Source organism: Podarcis liolepis, assembly GCF_965112155.1.
Source record: "Podarcis liolepis genome assembly, chromosome: 1".
Classification (NCBI taxonomy): domain Eukaryota; kingdom Metazoa; phylum Chordata; class Lepidosauria; order Squamata; family Lacertidae; genus Podarcis; species Podarcis liolepis.
Window position 1 is genome coordinate 23,526,010 of NC_139554.1, and position 19,659 is coordinate 23,545,668.

The following is a 19,659-nucleotide window of genomic DNA, read 5'->3' on the forward strand; positions in this document are numbered from 1 at the left end:
TCTCTGTCCAATGTATTATTCAGAAATTCTGCCCTATTTTTTTTAATTGAGAAAAAAGGTTGATAACTAGATGGATAGAAATATGAAATGGCATTCGTTGGTTCCCTGGTTTTGAACTATTCCCTCCCCTCCATTCCCTTTTCTTTAGAGCAGCCTCTTCACTCATAAATGGGAGAAAAATGGAACATAAGTTGTGCTGGGGGGAAAACAGCCATAAAGGGGAGATATTTGGTGGTAGTTCTTGCTAATATTCTTGCTAATATTTGGTAATATTATTAAATAATATTTTTTAAAAAACCAGACTATTTTATTTTAATCCAGTGTGGCAGTGTTCCTCCATCTCTTAAATACAACTTTCTGGCTTATCTGCGGCTTGGAAATTAGACATGTAGCCTGTGACCCACCATGTTTGATAGCCTGGCTATGTTGCACAGGAGGCAATACCTGTTCCATTCTCTAAAAAGAAAGATACTCACAATCAGATTTGTGGGTATTGATCCTATCATGGAATTAAACTAATGCCTTTTATTTGAAATTTGTTTAGAATTCTTTTGTTACAGCTTGGAAGGGGCTTAAATGGCAAAATGCAAAATTCTTACTATATTCCACTACCCTGGTTGTCTTATCCCGAGACATGTTTTTGTACAGTCTGCTCGAGCTGTGAAGGTCTTGAAAGAGTGTATACGGTTGAAACCGGACGATGCCACAATCCCACTTCTTGCTGCCAAATTATGTATGGGATCCCTTCATTGGGTAAGTAGTTTATTAGTTCTCTTGAGTCAAGAAAAATGGGTATTTAAAGAAATATGCACACATGCCGTTGCTTTGCTCCTTTTGATCCAGTATGATTTATATTCAACGGAAATGTGATTCCTTCTGCCAGGTCAAAATATCAAAATTCCAAGAATATATCAGATTGAAAAGAATATACTTTCAAAAGAGTGTTGAGATCCCCAACCACTGCCACGATAATTTTAGAATTTTTGAGCACCCTGAGCTGAGTGTCAAGATGGGTAAACTTGGTTCAGATTGGAAACGGGTTGCTAATTGCAGGTAGCATTGGAGTTGCTAAAATATATGTGTTGATAAAAGCTGTAAATTGACTTGCAATTATGGTGCATGTGCGACTCTTTGGAATACATGAATACTCTCAAGAACTGGGGTGCGCAAGTTGGGAAGCAGCATGTTGGTTGGATTAGATAACCCTATCATTCTGTGTTGCCCAGGCAAAGGTTGTGATCTGATTGCTCAAAAGATTAATAAAAATGTATCAGTTTTTTTAAAAAATGCATGCCACACCAAGCACACTGTTACAGATCATCCACAATTAACCAACCATATGAGAATAATCTCCAAAAAAAGTAGCAGTTTTCAAAATTGTTTCATAGTTGGTTTATTGTTCACAAGGTAGGACCCCATCCCTCTGTGCATAGTCAGCTAGATTTTCTTTCTTAAAGGCCACTTTTACATGATGCATACTCTGACCCACCTCCCCATTAAGGTGGATGCAAGCATTTCCAACTTGGAGATTCTGGACCAAAACTGATTGATAAAGTCGGGAGAGAAAAACACCCTGGCAGCCTTCTATAAATACCCTGTTCTATACTTGTTCTATACTTAATTCATCACTGAGGATGGCAGTCCAATTAATCTAACATTTAAGCAGACCCCATTTGAAATAGATAGTGACCATTGGGAGTGAACACAGTTCTGTCTATTAACTAGTCTTGTATAAATCTGTGCTTTTGTTTTTAGTTAGAAGAAGCAGAACGGTTTGCCAGAATGGTGGTTGATATGGGTGACAAAACATCAGAATTCAAAGCGAAAGGTTTCTTAGCCCTGGGACTGACTTACAGCTTACAGGCTACAGATGGTAAGTATATCAGTTTATAAGGGTAAAGTGTCAACAACATAGAGCATTTAGAAATATGTCAAACAGTCAAAAGGATTCATTGTATGTCCATTTTTTTTATTTTTAAAAAATGCTTGGTCTGAAGCCTCTGCTTAATATGACTAATTAAATCCTGTTTTTAGCTTCTTTGCGAGGGATACAAGAGGTCCTGCAGCGAAAGGCTCTTCTTGCATTTCAAAGGTGAGTGGGTGTTAATCTTTTCATTCAGCTGTAGATAATGAAAAAACCTTATGTGTATTTTTAAAAGAGATATTTATAAATGATTATGTAATGTGGATTTTACCTCTGGGAGTCTGCGTGCATGAGTACAGAACATATTGCGTTAACATTTGCTTCATCAAGTAGTGCTGGCAAATCCTTTGGAATCAGACTGGATTTCCTCTGATTTCATTATTAAAGATATTTTTGTTATCAGCTCGTAGAGAATAATGTTTGCGCAACATCTGTTTAAAGAATGACTCTTTGTCTGAATACACATTTCGTTCCAGAAGAAGAAAATGTAGCTCTGAATAGCATTCCCAAAATTGACAGAATATACTGTATATGATATTGATGTTGTTTTATTAGATTGGTTTAAAGAATTTATTGTTCATTCAGGGACTTAAACCCTCTTATTCTAAGAGGTTATGAGCAAATGCAATGTCTTCACTGTGACTTGTAATGTGGCTCAGGAATTCTCATAAAGCAGAAGGATGAAAATAGTATATTTCTTCAATCGTGTTTTAATAACTTAAGCGTTATTGGTTCTCTATTAGCTTCCTAGAGACATATTATCTTCAATCACAACTTCTAGCTCCTTAACTTATGTACACAGGCAGAATAGTTGCATGAGCAGAGAATTAGGGCAGATCCATTCGATAGTAACATGATTGTGAGCCGTCTCTAAATTTAATTTGTACCTCAAGCAATATAGTGATTGACTGATTCGTCCCCTTAATAAATAAATAAATTTACATTTTTATGTAAATAGAGGCCCCACATCTGATAGAACTTGAACTTTCTGATCTAATTCTTTTAATTGTTCTTTCGGATGTTTTAATTGTTTAGTAAAGCACAGCTGAAATTAAGGCATAAGGACTAGGCTGTAATGTTTGCTACAGGACAGGGTGAACATGCTTTTTAATGGAAAAAAAATTGTTCTGAGTTAGAAGGCTTCTGGAGAAATTCCTTTCTGACTCTATTCATGACCCTCCAGCAGTGGAAAATATGGATTTAGCTATCATATACACTTTCTTGCTACAGATGGCATCACCTCTGTCATCTCTTGTACCATAGCAGGCATTTGTGCAAGCAGTATTAAGTCTGGATTATTTCTGGGCTATTTACAGAGGTCTGAAATTGATGGGTGTCATATAGATCAGTGGGCAGCTGCCAGATGGTAACAACTTTAAGTCAGTCCTAGCTTTAACTGGATTTTTGAAACAGTAACCTACAAGATAAAATCTCTGTATCCCATTATTAATTCAATGAGCTGCCTATTTATCAGTTTTTTAATTCACTTCTTAAAAATAGAATAAAATGTTAAAGGTCCCCTGTCCCTTAACCTCAGAGCAGAAGCTATTCTTCCTACTTCAAGAATATTATTACTTCACTGCATATTTTGCTCGTGAGCACTTGACAATGAAAACCTTGAAATACGGTCCCTGGAAAATATGTGAAAGTGCCTTCATCTCCCATCTTCCCCAGATGTTCCAAATATTTGATTTTGCATTTATGCATGTATTCAAATATTCCAACATCTGCAGGCCACAGATTCCCCACTCTGAACTAGAGACTTACTTTGCAAAGCTGTGGTAGAAGACCCAGTGGAGAGTCATGAGAAATATGAGGACTCTCTTTCTTCTAGTTCACCTTTGCCTCTCCAGCCTTACACCCTGTCAGTTTGGTCCTTTTTTGTTTTTAACACCCACCACATGCAAAACTATGGAATAAATAAAAGCAGAGCTCCTCACATGAACTGTACTGTTAATAATAAGGCTGATGGCTGTAATGTTTGGTTTAAGATGGGGGTGCTAGGAAGGCTGAGGAGCAGAGTTAGCTTCCTGCTCAGGAACAAAATTCCGCTGGTAGATCAGTTATCAGCAGTACAAATTGACAAATACAAAGGTAAACCTGGACATCTAAAGTGACTTGATGGTCTAAATACGTTTACTATTTTTCAGGGCTCACATCTTGTCTCCAACTGATCACCTGGCAGCATTTTATCTAGCTTTACAGTTTGCTATATCCCGACAGGTGAGTTCTGAATTGTCACGTTATTGGGTCCCCCCCCCCCATATTTTTCAGCAGAATCCATATGCCGGTGGGGGAGGGGGTCAGCAAAAAAATCCCTACAGGCCTACAGGGGGATAATCAGGGAAGTATAAATAATAGCTGTATTAGTTAATGATCATCTGTATGTTCATATTTATTCTTGATCTTCCTGTTTCTAAGAAGTGGAACAAACACTTTCTTCGTCCACCAAGAAGTGCAAAGAACAGCTTCAGGTCCTTCGTACCTTGAAAACAAGGCTCTTATTCTGAGATGTTTAAGAAGAACTGGAGATATCTCTGGGATGCATCTAGCCTTCAGAGTCCAGAAGCACAAAGGCTTTGATATTTTTACTCAGCCTTCTTCTCTGACCCATCCCCATCCCAACATGAAATCCAGTCCCTTGCTGCCTTTCTATTTTAAGGAAAGCCCCTCTCATTCTCTTGAGAGAGTTGTAGGATGCTTCCAGATGGGGGCCTTCTATTGCAAATGGGTCATTCATATCAGATTTTTCTGAGTGTGCATCTGTCATGTTACCTTCCACACATTCTCATTTTTCAGCCATTGATATTCATGGCTGCTCTGTTTCTTGCTGTCCATACCAGTGTCTAAAGCTTGGCATTTTTATATGGGTGGGATTTTTTTCTTGTCTCCCCTTCCCCCACCATTATTTTATTCCATTCTGGATATGTGTCCAGGTGTTTCTATATCTTTGCTCCTTTAAATAACTGAGGTCTTACGCATGAGTGCTAAAGAGATTTTGCGCAAAACCTCTGTATTAAAGCCTGATGTATGTTCCACAGTTACAGTGGTGGTAGCAATGAAGCAAGGGGCACCACTGATGTTTCCAGCAGTGTTTTTCTTGAGACCTCACTCATCCCCAACCATGTGGTGTAGTTAGAACCACTCCATGTTCATCAGAAACAAAACCACACTACTCCTTTTGGACAGCAGAGGTTTGTTCTGAGGACAAATTTTTGGATGACTATCAACACCAGCCAAAATGGTGTCCCCCTGTATAATTATGCTTGTTTCTTGAAGAGTATTTGATGTTTTAATTTGTTACATAAAATGCGACAAAGCTGAATTTTGTTTAGTCAGAAGAAAATCTGTTAAGTTGCAAAAATTCTGATGCCTGAAACACCAAAGCTTGTTCCAAGTTGCTTTGCGTTTTGAGTGCAAAGGGAAAATGTTAAAGTTTATTTTAGGAAGCTAATCGGAGTCACATACTTTGGCTACTTTTCATTGCCAGTGAACGGCAAGATCATCAGTGCCTCTTGACACTTTAGTGAACAGTTCTGTGTGTGTGTGTGTGTGTGTGTGTGTCTGTCTGTCTGTCTGTCTGTCTGTCTGTCTGTCTGTGTTTTCCCCCTAGCAGTGAATATTTCCTTGGTGGAGGCACTTTCCATTCTCATTTCTTCCTAATCTCGAAAAGCAGGGGAATTATACTGTATGTGATAAGAATAACCCATTTCAACTTTTCTTTCAAATAGATACCAGAAGCTTTAGGATATGTTCGTCAAGCTCTTCAGCTTCAAGGAGACGATGCTAACTCTCTGCATCTCCTTGCCCTCTTGCTGTCAGCTCAGAAACACTATCACGATGCTCTGAATATCATTGACATGGCCTTGAGCGAATACCCAGAGAACTTTATGTGAGTAGGGTTTTTTGGTAGTTTCTATGCATATGCGTGCTTAGTATGAGACAAAATTTAAACCCTTGAAATGACTGAGCCATTTTTGGCCTTGCAAATTTTGTGCATTGCGTTTCTCCCTTTTTCCATGTTGCAGAAGGCTATAGCTTTCAAACTTGGTGAATAGCAATGTGATATTCTGCTTCCTCAATTCTTTTTTTTGTTGTATTGGTTAGCTTTTGCAGCAAAGTAATATTCACAGACCTTACATGATACACAAAATGAATATGACAAGCTCTCGTCCTCTCCTTTTCTTTTTTTGAAAGAAACGTCATGACCTCCCTTTGCAAAGTTGATGGGTTCCATAGAGTGGATTATCTTGCTGCTTTTCTCAATGTATCATGATAAATAAATGAGAATAAAGAGCCACATCACAAAACAGCTGAGTGGCAAATAGCACTCATTCAGCAGACGTGTGCACATCAATGTGCTTAAAATGTCACTGGTTCTTATCATTCTGTAAAAACAAGTAGTGTATCAGAGTGGTTATGAACATGATCTGTGAGTCAGAAGTTCCTGGTTCAAATATTAACTCAGTTTTGAGCTCATTTAATGGCTTTAAGCAAGCCGCTCTCTTCCACCTTTATTCTCTACCCCTGTAATCTGCTGTGTGTAGTAGTATTGGCCTGCCTTATAGGGGTGTTGTAATGATTATCAGAAAAATGTATGTGCTTAGGAATAAGTGTTATATTTCTACCTGGTGGTAGTGTAATACTATTAAAATAAATGTAAATATTGAAACACCGCCCCCCCCCAAGTGTAAATCTGTGTTTCTGCTTCTCAGGGCTGAATTTCATGACAGGCAGAGCTCCAGGAAACCCCAGTATAAGAACATAAGAGCCCTGCTGGATCAGGGTGCAGTACTTACATAAGCTTGCTTTTTTTTTGTGGGGAACTGGCTAATGATGGGCTATGGCAGTTTATAAGATTTGGGTTTATTTACAGATATTCAGGTTGAACATACGTGGGAGCACAGCATAAACGCTCCCAACGGCAGCATCAGATCTCCAATGTGAGACAGCCAAGACCCCAAAACACTGTTAGCTTTCAAAGCCCAAATCTGCTCATTCTCCTTCTCTGCTGGCCTCCGGCTCAGAATTGACTCTGGGCTCAGACCTGACAACTGCAATCTGTTGTTTCTCCTTACACCATTGAACCTCTTCATAGTATAGGACTGCATGTTATTTAGTGGCCATATGCGATTCTTGGGTTTAAAAAGTCACTATATCATTTGGCTGTGGCAGCATCTCTAGAGATTGGTAGAGAGAAGGGAAACAGCTTGATGCTTTGAGATTGGAAAATAAACCACTCTAATGTGAAATTATTGTTTTTCCATCTTAGTATTATCATGGCATTCTGTCTTTGGTTAAACTTGTATTAATTTTTTTTCTTCTTTCATTACTAATGACTATCAGAAAATATGGTCATCATTACTAATGAACATCAGAAAAATATGGTCTCCTGGTGGACAAATATCAAACTACAAACTCTGCTTCAAGTAGACATCTGTCAGATGTTGCTTGTGTTGTTTTAAAAAGATCCTTAATACATTTATTTACTTCAGTTTTTATTGCTCCAAGTCTCTATGAACAAGCAAAGGAATAGTTGTTAAAAAGAATGGGTAATGATTTGCTTTCCATCATAGCTTTCAAATATTTTTTAGGACACTGAAGATTTCTCACTAAAGCTATTACCGCAGAGCAGGGGCACATTTACATGGCATCACTGTTGGTTCTCATTGATATTACTCCTTTCCTTATTCGTGTAAGCAGATAACTGTTTTGAAATAGGGCCATTAAGATTAACTGGTTTTTAGTTGTGCCTGAAATTCCTTCTACAAGTATTAAATTTCTCAAAAAAACAGGGTCAGATTCTTCGCATATGCTAAAGATGTAAGTCATTCTGTTTGTGTTCCAGTTGTTTATTTGACTTTTGTGCTGAGAGTTTCTGCCTGCTCATAGCCATTACCAAAAACCAGCCCAGTAAATATTCCATCCTACTGTTGGACTATAGAAATACTGACTTGTAGTAAGAATCTTTAATCCAGCATAAGGCGTTGTAATGATAGTACACACGTGAAAGGACACACTTCTTTGCTTTTTTACTTTGTTTTGATCCTAGTTTGGAGTTGTTTAATGCTGTATTATAATTGTTTTTAAAGCTGTTTCATTTTGTGAGCCAGCCAGAGAATAAGTCATCATAATGTGGTGCCACATAAATAATGTCAAATAAATTAGAAAATAGTATAGCCTTTGTCTCTCAGAGTGCTTCTTTTGAGAAGGTTTTTTAAAAAATAAAATAAAATAAAAAGCCATCATTTCTACACCTGCAATCTATGTGGGGACCATGCCAGTTTCTATACTGTTTGTTGCTTGTTGAAACAACAGAGAAGGGACTTACAGGATCAGTCCCAAACTGCAAGTGCAGTCAGCCATTATGCCAAACCATGGTTTGTAAAGCAAAACTGTCATTAGGTATTATGCCAGCTTACAAACTATGGTTTGCAAGGGGCTGCCAATGTTGCAAATGTAACAGTGATTTGCTGTTACGACTGAATTCACAAGCTGTTGACTATCCACAATTAGTGCCATTGTTTGTCAAAAGTCTGCTGCATCATGAACTTATGAAACTGAATGTTGATTGTTTTATCTTCTGCTTTTTATTATTTTGTTTTTATTGTTTGAGTGTATTATTTTATTACATTTTTATGTTCTCATATGAAAGGTGGGATATAATATGTTAAGTCCTAGATCTGGATGAGTAACTTATATATATATTTAGCTACGACTGTATTCTGCAAACAGCCGTCTGGAGGCTGATACATACTTTTGATAAACAAATTGGTGTTTTCGTTGGAGCCTACAGTCTGTAGAATTGATACCCTCTAATAGAGAGGGTTTTGGTTAAGGGGTGGTACATGACTGGACCACTATTTAAATCTACTCAAAAGAGTGATGCAACGGTCAAGTGCAGAATCTCTCTCAGTGTTTGAAAACAGCTGTGAAATTCTGAAAACATTTTACCACGGCATAATTAAAACTTGATCAGACCAGCTGACTGGACACAATCCCACAGGCACTTTCTTGTCCATTGCTTAAAGCAATTGTGCACTTCCAAGCAAAACTTGCAAAACCCTCACAAATCCCCTCCTCGTGTTTCTGGGCTGCTTGCCTTTTTTAGAATTACGCCTACAAACCAGTTCAAAATGTTCTATTTTGGTGGATGGAATTGACAGATTAGTTGACTTAACACATTTCTCATTCGGTACACCTCTAATACACTTGCTTCCCCTATAACAGTTAGTTTTCGCTCCTCCTAATTGCTTCCAATATAATTCAGAGGCACGCAACCTTTAGCAAAACAAACTGGTAAGCAGAATAAACCGTTGCATTATTCAAGTATAATTTCTTCAGCATTGTAATGGCTCCTTTTTTGTTGCCATAAAGCTTAATAGAAAATCGGTTAGTTTTGGCTGCTGACTAGAGTTCTTTCAAAGTTAGAGTGTATATGTTGGCTTGGTTTTTGAGTCCACTTTCATGAGTTACTTTGTGAAGAAGAAAAATGATGCTTGTTTGCTGTTTTCAAAGAGAGCGTCTGCCTCTGTGATCTAAAACCTTTTATCTTTAGGGAACCCTTTTCATATTGACTTGCCTACAAAGAAACTCTTTCGTGTGGGTAACCTAGAGTAATTGTGAAAGCACTGAAGTTCACAAAAAAAGGATCCACTAGGCTTGTTAAGTCTTAGCATCACTTGGCGTGAACCAAGGCTGCTTGTCTGCTTTCCACAGGCATCTGGGACAGACACTGGAGGAAGTGGGATGATGGAGTAGATAGCCTTTGCTCTGCCCATCAGGGCTGCATTCATGTTTTCAGCGTCCTTTATTGTTGAATTACAGTTTGATTTCTTCTCCTTCTCAGATTACTGTTTTCAAAAGTCAAATTGGAATCACTCTGCCGGGGCCCAGATGAAGCGCTTCTCACTTGTAAACACATGTTGCAGATCTGGAAATCCTGTTACAATCTCACTAACCCCAGGTAAGGACAATACAGAACAACATGGAACGCATTCTGTTTGTGTGTGCAGGGGGTCGGAGCGAATCCTTTGCATGTAAATAAAGGTTGGAATTCAACACCACCCTCTTCCAGTCATTCTGTTTGTGCAAGCATTGCAGTTTGCCAGATGGAACAATCCTCCCACCGTTTTGTGTTCTGGCTATTCTCTCCCCCTCCCCCCCCCACCAATGGGAGAGCAGGAGGAAGAAAAGGCAGGGCAGCCTTGTTGCACAATGGGAAGTCCTTGTGCTGGGATTTTGCTGGATGGTTAGGTGAATTCTGCTCATAGCTTGTTTGGGGGGGGAGTATCATACTCCAGTTTATATTTCATGCGAGGTTTGTGTGGCTATATTTTTGCTTACCATGTTAGTTGCTTTTCTGTTATGGGTGTGGCGTATGTGCATTGGACCAGCTTGATTTCTTTATTTAACTGGAAAGAATCCGAACTGTTCCACTTGAGTGACCTTCAAGATAGTAAACAAAAATGAAGTTTGGGTTGTATCCAGTTGTGGCATTCTGCTGACAGAGGGCTCTTTGATTCGGCAGAGGCTTCCATTAGTTGAGATTGTAGGGCAACGGTTTTCTTTGATTTCCCCCTTCCCTTTTCCCCGTCCCCCTGCATGCTCAATCTGCTCCAAGAAGAAATGAAAATCTTGAGTGAGTGAAACTCTATAGAGTGGTTGCAGTACAGTACAAGTAGCAGAAATTCTGATTTGCTTTCCGTAAAAAGAGAGGATTCATTCTGCTTTGCAAAGCAAAATCAGAATCTTGAGAGTAGAAACGCTGTTTTTTTCCTGGTAGTACTTTACAATTTCCTACTGCTACATTCCTGTCAAGTAAATGAAAAGATACAATGACGTTATGCCACAGCAAGGCATATCAGAGTAATATTCCATCCTGTATGATGCTATCAGATCAGCAAGGTCCCCCATGCAGCATATCACATTTCTCTTTTCAAATCTGTAAAAGCCAGCATGTAATAGCTGTGGCCCCGCTGTGAGTTAACAACCTTCATGTGGCGCTCTCTTTATGCCAGGTGAGAACTGACTCGGAGTAAATGCTTGCATATGCGCCCAGCTCGACTTCAGCAGTCTTGCAGATGTCATTCACTGTCAGACTTCAAATGCGTGATCCAAGATGAGACAAACATTTATGTTCTGCATAAAGGCTGTGGATTTTATGGCTTCCCCTCCACCCCTTCAAAATGTTGATTCATTTAAGCACACAAAGCAGGCAAATGAGGCAGAGGGGAAGGTATAACCTACCAGTTATGGATTATGCACTTATTATAAGACAAACTCACTGGTAATTGGGGTTTTTTCCCCATTTGAGATTTGGCATACGTGATGTTTCATACATCAGCTTTCCTAAAATGTTTAGGAAGGACCTATGCTGTCATTGGTACATGTGATTACAAGGCTGTGGCTCTGTAGACCTGGTTGCTCCCTTCATTACTACTACATTTCCTTGTGGGGCGGCAAGTCATAAAAGTTTATTAAGCCTAATGAATGTTAGAAGAGTCCTTCTGGATCAGATCAAAGGCCTATCAAGTCCAACATCCTGTATCTCACAGTGGTCAGTCAGGCACTTTGGGGAAGTTCACAGGAAGAACATTGGAGCAACAACCTGCTCCCAGTTCCTTTACGACTGATGATCAGAAACATATTGCCTCTGATCCTGAGGGTAATATATAGCCATCATGACCACTAGCCATTGGTACCCCTATGCCTAGTCTCCTTTTAAAGCCATCAAAGTTGGTGGCCATCACCACGTTTTGTGGCTGCAAATTCTGTAGTTTGTGTGCAGTTTGCGCCATGACCCTCCAGCAGGTAGAGAGAAGAAGAAAACACAGGAAGTAGAATGGCTGTGCAGATGGTGTCATCACCAGAGAGGGCTGCAACATCCCGCTAAATGATGTATTAAGTGTATTAAGTTTAATCAGAGCTCTAAAGCAAGGTTTAGGGGCATCCCAGGGTTCATTTTATGACTGGTTAACAGTTACCAGATACAGCAATGAACCAAGTGTGAAGGGCATCTTATTCTGTGCCTGCCACCCATCCTATTATGAGTGATTTGAGGTATTATAGCATCTGCCTATGACCACAGCAGTAGTGTGGGCAGGGCCTGTTTTTAATAAGAATACTAAAATTGTTGTTAATGATGATGATGATAGTAGCAGTAGTAATAATAATAATAATGCAGTACTACTGTGTAAATAATATTTTTCCCAGTAATTTCACATTTCTGTGCACAACTTTTAATTCAGAGAACATACGTGTGGGATTGATAATTGATAATGTTCCCCAAAATAAAATACCCTGCCCTCATTCAGTAGGTATCTGGGAAATACATAGTTAAATCAATTGCTCGTCTCTAAATTTTAAAAGTTGGTTTCAGTCATATCTAGGTCTACGAATTGTATTTTGATTAAGTAAAAAGTGGATTATAGTTGCTGCTGTTGCTGATAGAATCAGTAGATTCAGAAGCAGCCTTTTTCATCTTAAACACATTTTGAAGCTATTTCCCCATTCTGTATTTGCAAAATGTTCTGCTTATCTGAGTTTCCAGAGTGCTGATTTGAGCAGTGTGGTGATAGTTTCCTTTTACACCTAATTTCAGCATGATATCTATGTGCACACAATTGCAGTAATATGTTTAAACCTTCAAACTTCTGCAGCTTGCTTGATGTCAGCACAGAATCTAATCATGTTTGGCCAGTGCTTTTCTGATGAGCTTGATGCACTCTTGGCTAAAAATATTTTTTAGTAGTGATTATCCTGGAGAGCAGTGTGCATTTTGACCTGCAATGAACCAGAGAAGTTATACCATTCCAGTGGAAAGTACTGTATATAATTTTCAAATGACATCATTTGTTAGTTGTTTCAGTTTCCTTGCTTCTTACTAAGTCAGTTAGGGTGCAGTTGTAACATTGCTTTTTCTGCCTTGAGTTTAGAATTGATGACTTAAAAAAAATAAATCTAAGAACTCAGTTATTAAAAAGTAAAACACAATTAACAACAACAACAACAATTTATTATTTGTACCCCGCCCATCTGGCTGGGTTTCCCCAGCCACTCTGGGCAGCTTCCAACAAAGATTAAAAATACATTAAAATGTCGCACATTAAAAACTTCCCTGAACAGGGCTGCCTTCAAATGTCTTCTAAATGTCAGGTAGTCTTTGACATCTAATGGGAGGGCGTTCCACAGGGAGGGCGCCACTACCAAGAAGGCCCTCTGCCTGGTTCCCTGTAGCCTTGCTTCTCGCACTGAGGGAACCGCCAGAAGGCCCTCAGCGCTGGACCTCAGCGTGCGGGCAGAACAGTGGGGATGGAGACGCTCCTTCAAATATACTGGGCCTGGCTGTGGAATATATAAGAAGAGAACTTTCCTGCATCACATGAATTAATAATCACCAGTAAAGGACCCCTGGATGGTTAAGTCAGTCAAATTTGACTTTGGGGTGTGGCGCTCATCTCCACTTTTAGTGCTGAAATGCTTTTACGTACCTGTGCTTAATGAAAATTGGGATGGCTCAGGGTTATATGGTGGCAGTGGCAACAAGTAGTCTGTCTCAATATGCAGTTATTGCACCTTCTCTGCCAGGTCAGTCAAGATTCAGAACCAGTTGTGCGGTGGTTGGTACACCAACCAAATCCTTATTACTGACTACACACACTTATAATGGATTGTGTCTGATTTGTGCATAGCAAATAATAAACCATCTTTATGGACTACAACAGCTCATGTTTCTCACCCATTAATGCTCCTGCCTGGGCTGCCCAGCTGGAAGCAACTGAGACCTGTGCTAGCCAGCCGAGCCTCCACAAGAGGTTATTTACCTTCAGCTTCATTTTCTTCTTCACTGACGTTTGGCACAGCATTGTTCATGTATCAAGGAAGTAATTAATAGAGCTGTTTCCAGGAAATGTGTGCTGACTGATGTAATAGTTATTGGTTGATAAAATGGACTAAGGAAGGTCCCTTCTGTTTCCTGTGGATTATTGTAATTGCATCATTGCACAAGGAATTAGCTGTGTTGGTGTCTTACAGAGTTTTTTTGTTTTTTGTAGCATTTTAACAGCAGCCAGACAAAGAAAGGAAATAGTTTCATTCTGTATATAGAACACATTGCTTAAAAATTCGATTTAGACATTTCACCGAAAGGAAATTTTGAGTTTATTCAGATTCAAAACCAGGAAGCCATTTTCCAGCTTAGGATAGATGTGAAGAAATGAGGATTTCTACCACTTTAAAAACCAGATCATCTAAAATCCCAACTATTAGTGAATGGCAAAACAAGCTATTTGAGTACTCTGAGCTAGCAAAAATGACACAGAAGATCAGGCATCAGAGTAATAAAATCTTTATTAATGATTGGAATAAATTTATATCATACATGGAGAAAAACTTAGGTAATATTAAAATAACAGTAGGTGAATTATAGAATCTGCGAAGTAAAGATAAAGGTAGAAAGAAGGAACTGCAAGAAGGGTATCAATGGGATATAGCTTAAATCGTGGTGGAGGGAAGTCAGAATGATGTTATGATAATTAATACTTTTGGAGAAATGTATTTACGGCTTGATATTTTATTGTCTACATCTGTTTATTTTGCGATGTCTTTTTTTTTCTTTCCTATTGTGATTTTAAAAGAGTGAATATTGGAAATAAAAGTTATAAAAAAACAAAAACAAAAACCAGATCACTAGGGATGACAGCAGTGTTGATGCCACTAAGCAACATTGCACCCCTATAGAAAGGGACGGATAGTATTTGCTTTTAACTGGCACAATTATAACATCATCCATATAATCATTCCTCACCATTTTGTCACTATACTTTACAGTCATACCTTGGAAGTCGAACAGAATCCATTCCAGAAGTCCGTTCGACTTCCAAAACATTCGAAAACCAAAGTGTGGCTTCTGATTGGCTGCAGGAAGCTCCTGCCGCCAATCGGAAGGCATGGAACCTGCGTCGGACATTCGACTTCCCAAAGAACGTTCGAAAACTGGAACGCTCACTTCTGGGTTTCGATCGTTCAGGAGCAGATTTGTTTGGGAGCCAAGGCGTTTGAGATCCAAGGTACAACTGCATTTCCAAAATAAGAGGGAAATAATTCCCTTTTCCTGAGCTGACACTGGCGGTATTCACATTCATAAAGTGGAAGACGTTCCATAAATATGTGTAGTCATTGCATTTTCTTCCGGCATTCATCCCTGCCTTGATTTACCTCTCGTCCCTCTGTTGTTTCCCTTGTGTCTGTTTTTAGATTGTAAACCCCTTGGAGGAGGGTATCCATCATCTCATTCTGTGGAAGTCACTCATGGAAAGACTTCTTTTTTTAAGCTTGGTCTCTCAGATCCGCCAAGTGGAGCCAATCATTTTCATGCCACAAGTGACTCAGTAGGGTAGACATCCACTCACAATTAAACAAGTGCTTTGAAGTGATCTGAACCATAGTGTGAAAAGACTTTAATCAGCATAAAATGCAGTGTTTTTTATATGATATATGGGCTGTCTATCCCGTTGGTAGATAAAGTACACATAGCACTGAACTCTGTATATGAAGAGCTGTACAGTAAGCTAAATAGTCACTTTTAAAGCCTTAAATGACAAATGCCTTTCATTGTTTCCTACAGCGATTCTGGACGGGGCAGCAGTTTGTTAGACAGAGCCATTGCCGACAGGCGACAACTTAGTACAATTACTTTGCCAGACTTCAGTGACCCTGAAACAGGTGAGGATTACTGTCTACAACAATAAAGTGTCAGAAACTATATGTGTTGTCTGCTAGATGCCTTAATCTAAAACATATCAAAGCAATTGAGGCAAGATAGAAATTTGCTGCGGTATATTTATTTATTTTATGTTTAGTTTCATATTACACACACACACATATTAAATTTATACATATGCAATAAAAGTTCAGGCACATACTCTTGAGTTGTGTGTTAGCCCTCTCCTGTGTTAAATGCTTAACATGAATATCCATGTATACTAAGGGCCAAAGTTCATAATCCAAACTTTGCGCCTTGGGCTACAATCCTCTGCATTGTTACTGAAGAGTAATTCCTATTGCAGGGGTGACTAATTCCAATCCCTATCAGCCCAGACCAGCATGGCCATGGATGATGGGATTTGTAGTCCAGCCTCACATGTAGAGCCAAAAGCACAGAATTCCTTGGGGCATAGTATCAAGTAAACACAGGACTGGATGGTACAGACGTCTTCATACATTTGTTTTTAGGCGTATATTTCAGTGTATGACATAAAAAGGGTGAATGTGGGAAGCAGATGTTTGAAAATCATATCTCTCCCACAAGTACACTCATGATGGAACCAGCTACATTAGTTCATGAAGTCTTTAAGTTCAGGCAGAACCCTATTTTGTTTTTGTTTTTCACCTGTAAGCCCTTCTACACACCTAAAGATGTTTTTGCTGCATTATGTAAACAATATTGAAGAACAAAGTTTTAATATTTTTCACAATATAAAGTAATGTAAGCAGTTCCACTCATCATAAGTAGATTTCCTGCATGACTTCTGTTTCGTTTATTTTTAGTTTACTGGCTCATTGAAAGCATACTTCAGTTTAGGGATGGCCACATAATATATATAAAAATATATATATTTCAACCTGCCAAGTCATTAGCCTATCATTGAAAACAGGGCAAAATTAAATTGCATAGTTTATCTATATTGGTCTTTACTATATCTCTGTGCAGTCTCTTTCTTATGCCTGTTTGTTTTCATTAGCATATAAAACCACTTTAGATCTTCCCAAGCCATACAGTGTTGCCATAAACGTTTCCATATTAAAGAGAAAATTTCTAGTGTTCTAAATGAAGATACCCAATCTACTATCTGTCTCCTATTTTCTTTTTCTTTCCAATTGGGTATTGGCAATGAGGTGCATTTCCCAGTCTTCACACAGGAGTTGAAATGTTTTGTGTTGTTATTTACATGAGTTGCTATTTAGGCAGGCTTCAGTTCTAAAATTCCACAAGCTCTTTGCAGGCGATATAGTACCTGTCTATACACAGTGGTGGAATCAGGCCACACTAACTGGGCCCATCTCTTGCCGCTCTGGACCTCTCTGATGTTAAAGCAATGATTTCACGTTCAGTTATGGACCTTTGCACATTCCCCCCATTCGATGTCCAATGTCCAAATGTCAGGCAAGTTTGGAAGCTGGGACTAGGAAAATGGCAGGGTTGGTAGAGGGAGGTATTGCACAGTATAAGATGAAAGAGCTACAGGGACTGGTCAGAACTGGACCTTCAGCATACAACAGAGTTACAGCCCCTCCCCAAGGTGAGAGGGTGGGCTCTGAATTTGCTGTGAGCAAACATGTCCTTATCTGGCATTTAGAGGTAGGAGTGGAAGATAACCCTGTCCGAAATGCTGAAGAACTGCAGCCAGTTAGTGTAGAGACAATACTGCACTAGATGGACCAGTGGTCTGACTGTATAAGGTAAATGTCTGTGTTCCCCCAGGCCAGAGGATAGTAGACCATGCGTTAAAAGTTAGTATGGCCTTCACTTTTTTCTTTGCAATCTTTTAAACTGGTCTAGATTCCTCCCAGGGGACGGAGGTGGCGCTGTGGGTTAAACCACAGAGCCTAGGACTTGCCGATCAGAAGGTCGGCGGTTCGAATCCCCACGGCAGAGTGAGCTCCCGTTGCTCGGTCCCTGCTCCTGCCAACCTAGCAGTTTGAAAGCACCTCAAAGTGCAAGTAGATAAATAGGTACCGCTCTGGCAGGAAGGTAAACAGCGTTTCCGTGCGCTGCTCTGGTTTGCCACATGACCCGGAAGCTCCCTCGGCCAATAAAGTGAGATGAGCACTGCAACCCCAGAGTCGGTCACGACTGGACCTAATGGCCAGGGGTCCCTTTACCTTTACTAGATTCCTCCCACCCACCTTATAACCATGCCCTTCACCCATTTTCGGAGTCAAAAGTACTTTTCTGGATCTAGGTACAACAAAGCCAGATCATAGTTTAGAGGCAAGTTTAGACTACAAGCATCAGTGGACCTTAGTCAGACTTTTTTTTTAGACTGTGGGCTGCTAATCTGGTTTTAGGACAGAACTGAAGATTAAGTTTGATTTGTTTTCAACCTACCTATGCTTATGTGTCAAAGGCTGCTTTGATAGTGGCTCTGGCCAGCTGCCCACCTGGAACAAACTCCTGCTTGTGCTTCTTTTAGCACGCTAGCCATTCTTTACGCACTTTTCTTCTGGTCTTCATTGAGGCTTCAGGGACCTCCCAAACCGGAGGTTCAAATGTAAAAGTTGATCCTTGACGGCTTGCTCCATCCATGCATGAACTGCAAAATAGCCACTTCTCCTGCTGCTTCATCAGTACTGGAATTTTTTTGTTTTGTTTTGTTTTAATGAAGAGCCAAAAGAAAAAAGTGAAGTATGAGCATTTGTAACTAGATCAGAGCTGATAGACAATTGACCAGTTGTTTCATAGATCTCTTCTTTAAAACAATCAACTGTGACTGCATTCTGCAAAGCGTTATCCAGCAGAGCTGTTTTCAGTGGTGCACAGCCCAGCGTACCCAGGCTGTCTCCACCCACCCATTTTCTACCAGCTCTGACAAGTTTTCCCGCCTCCTTTTCAAGCAAAATGGCTCGTCTAGAGCAAGAGGGAGTCTAGTTCCACTACAGAATTTGAATTATAGGGAGGATTTTGGAGTTACTTTGAAGCAACTCTTTATTTTGAGGCCTTGCCTGGCTTATTTACATAAAAGGGGATAATCCTTTATATGCCTCTGTAAATTCTCGGGAGGAAGAACTGGATTGAGTAAAAATAAATGCACACATTGCCTTTGATATTGTCAAGGGAGGGTGTGAGCAACAAATTCTCGAGTCGCACCTGAGCACATGAACCAGGATGCTTTGCCAGCGAAATGACACCAGGATCTCCTTCCTTTCATGGAACAGGGTGATGAAGCGGATCTTCTGTCTCCTGTCGTTCAAGGATTGATTTATTTTTTAAATGAAGTTCAGTATCACTTACCTAGACAGTTGGTGTTTTATTTCTAACCTGGACAAGCATTTGGCAGCTTCAGGCACTCAGGTTTTAGGACACAGTGGGCAACATGGTGCTCTGCAAATGTTGGACTACGACACCATTCCTCCCTGAGCATTGCCACACCAGGTGGGGCTGATGGGAGTTGGAGTCCGAAGCATCTGCAAGACACCACCTTGGCTACCCCCGTTTCAGAAAATAATTTTTGCCATCTGTATTCCTATTGGACGTGCCAAATAGTTTGCCTTACAAATGTTTCCATTATAACAGTTTTCCTTTCCAAAATAACTTGACTTGATTGAAACTGGTTTTACTAAATCTCAGTAAACATTTAAAAAATTTTCGTGCAAGGAAAGTGACCTTTTTGCAGTGCTTGTAGGAAAATATATTTTGTGTGGTAAACTGTTGCTTCCTTTTTAGTGGTGGTTAAAGAGCTATACATTATTAGGATTATTCTTTTCTTTTCATGGCATCCATTAAGCCATTCAAAACCTATTCCTGGCATTTTCTTTATATTTTTCTCTTTCACTTTTTAGCTTCTGATTCCTCCACATCTTCACCTCTCTCAAGAACAGAATCTCCTCTCCACCTGTTTATGTCTCCTCAATCTCCTCACCCTCATCCCAAATCCGATACCTTTGTCTGGCCCTATGCAACCAATCCATACTGTGACCTCGTTCCTGGGCCCTGCGAACCGCCACTCTGTAAA

General features: G+C 39.7%; 1 protein-coding gene across 3 annotated transcripts in view; it reads left to right on the forward strand.

The window, feature by feature from the left end:
* TTC7B (tetratricopeptide repeat domain 7B) overlaps positions 1-19,659 on the forward strand; it is a 98,626-nt gene that overhangs the window by 51,893 nt on the left and 27,074 nt on the right. For 2 of the 3 annotated variants that reach the window (XM_083501587.1, XM_083501588.1), the window contains exons 11-18: positions 649-753; positions 1,756-1,873; positions 2,035-2,092; positions 4,075-4,147; positions 5,656-5,816; positions 9,774-9,890; positions 15,552-15,649; positions 19,487-19,654. In XM_083501587.1, coding sequence (XP_083357713.1) covers positions 649-753; positions 1,756-1,873; positions 2,035-2,092; positions 4,075-4,147; positions 5,656-5,816; positions 9,774-9,890; positions 15,552-15,649; positions 19,487-19,654 — 898 coding nt within the window. The remainder of the gene's footprint in view (positions 1-648; positions 754-1,755; positions 1,874-2,034; positions 2,093-4,074; positions 4,148-5,655; positions 5,817-9,773; positions 9,891-15,551; positions 15,650-19,486; positions 19,655-19,659) is intronic. The other variant, XM_083501589.1, reaches the window with a different exon arrangement.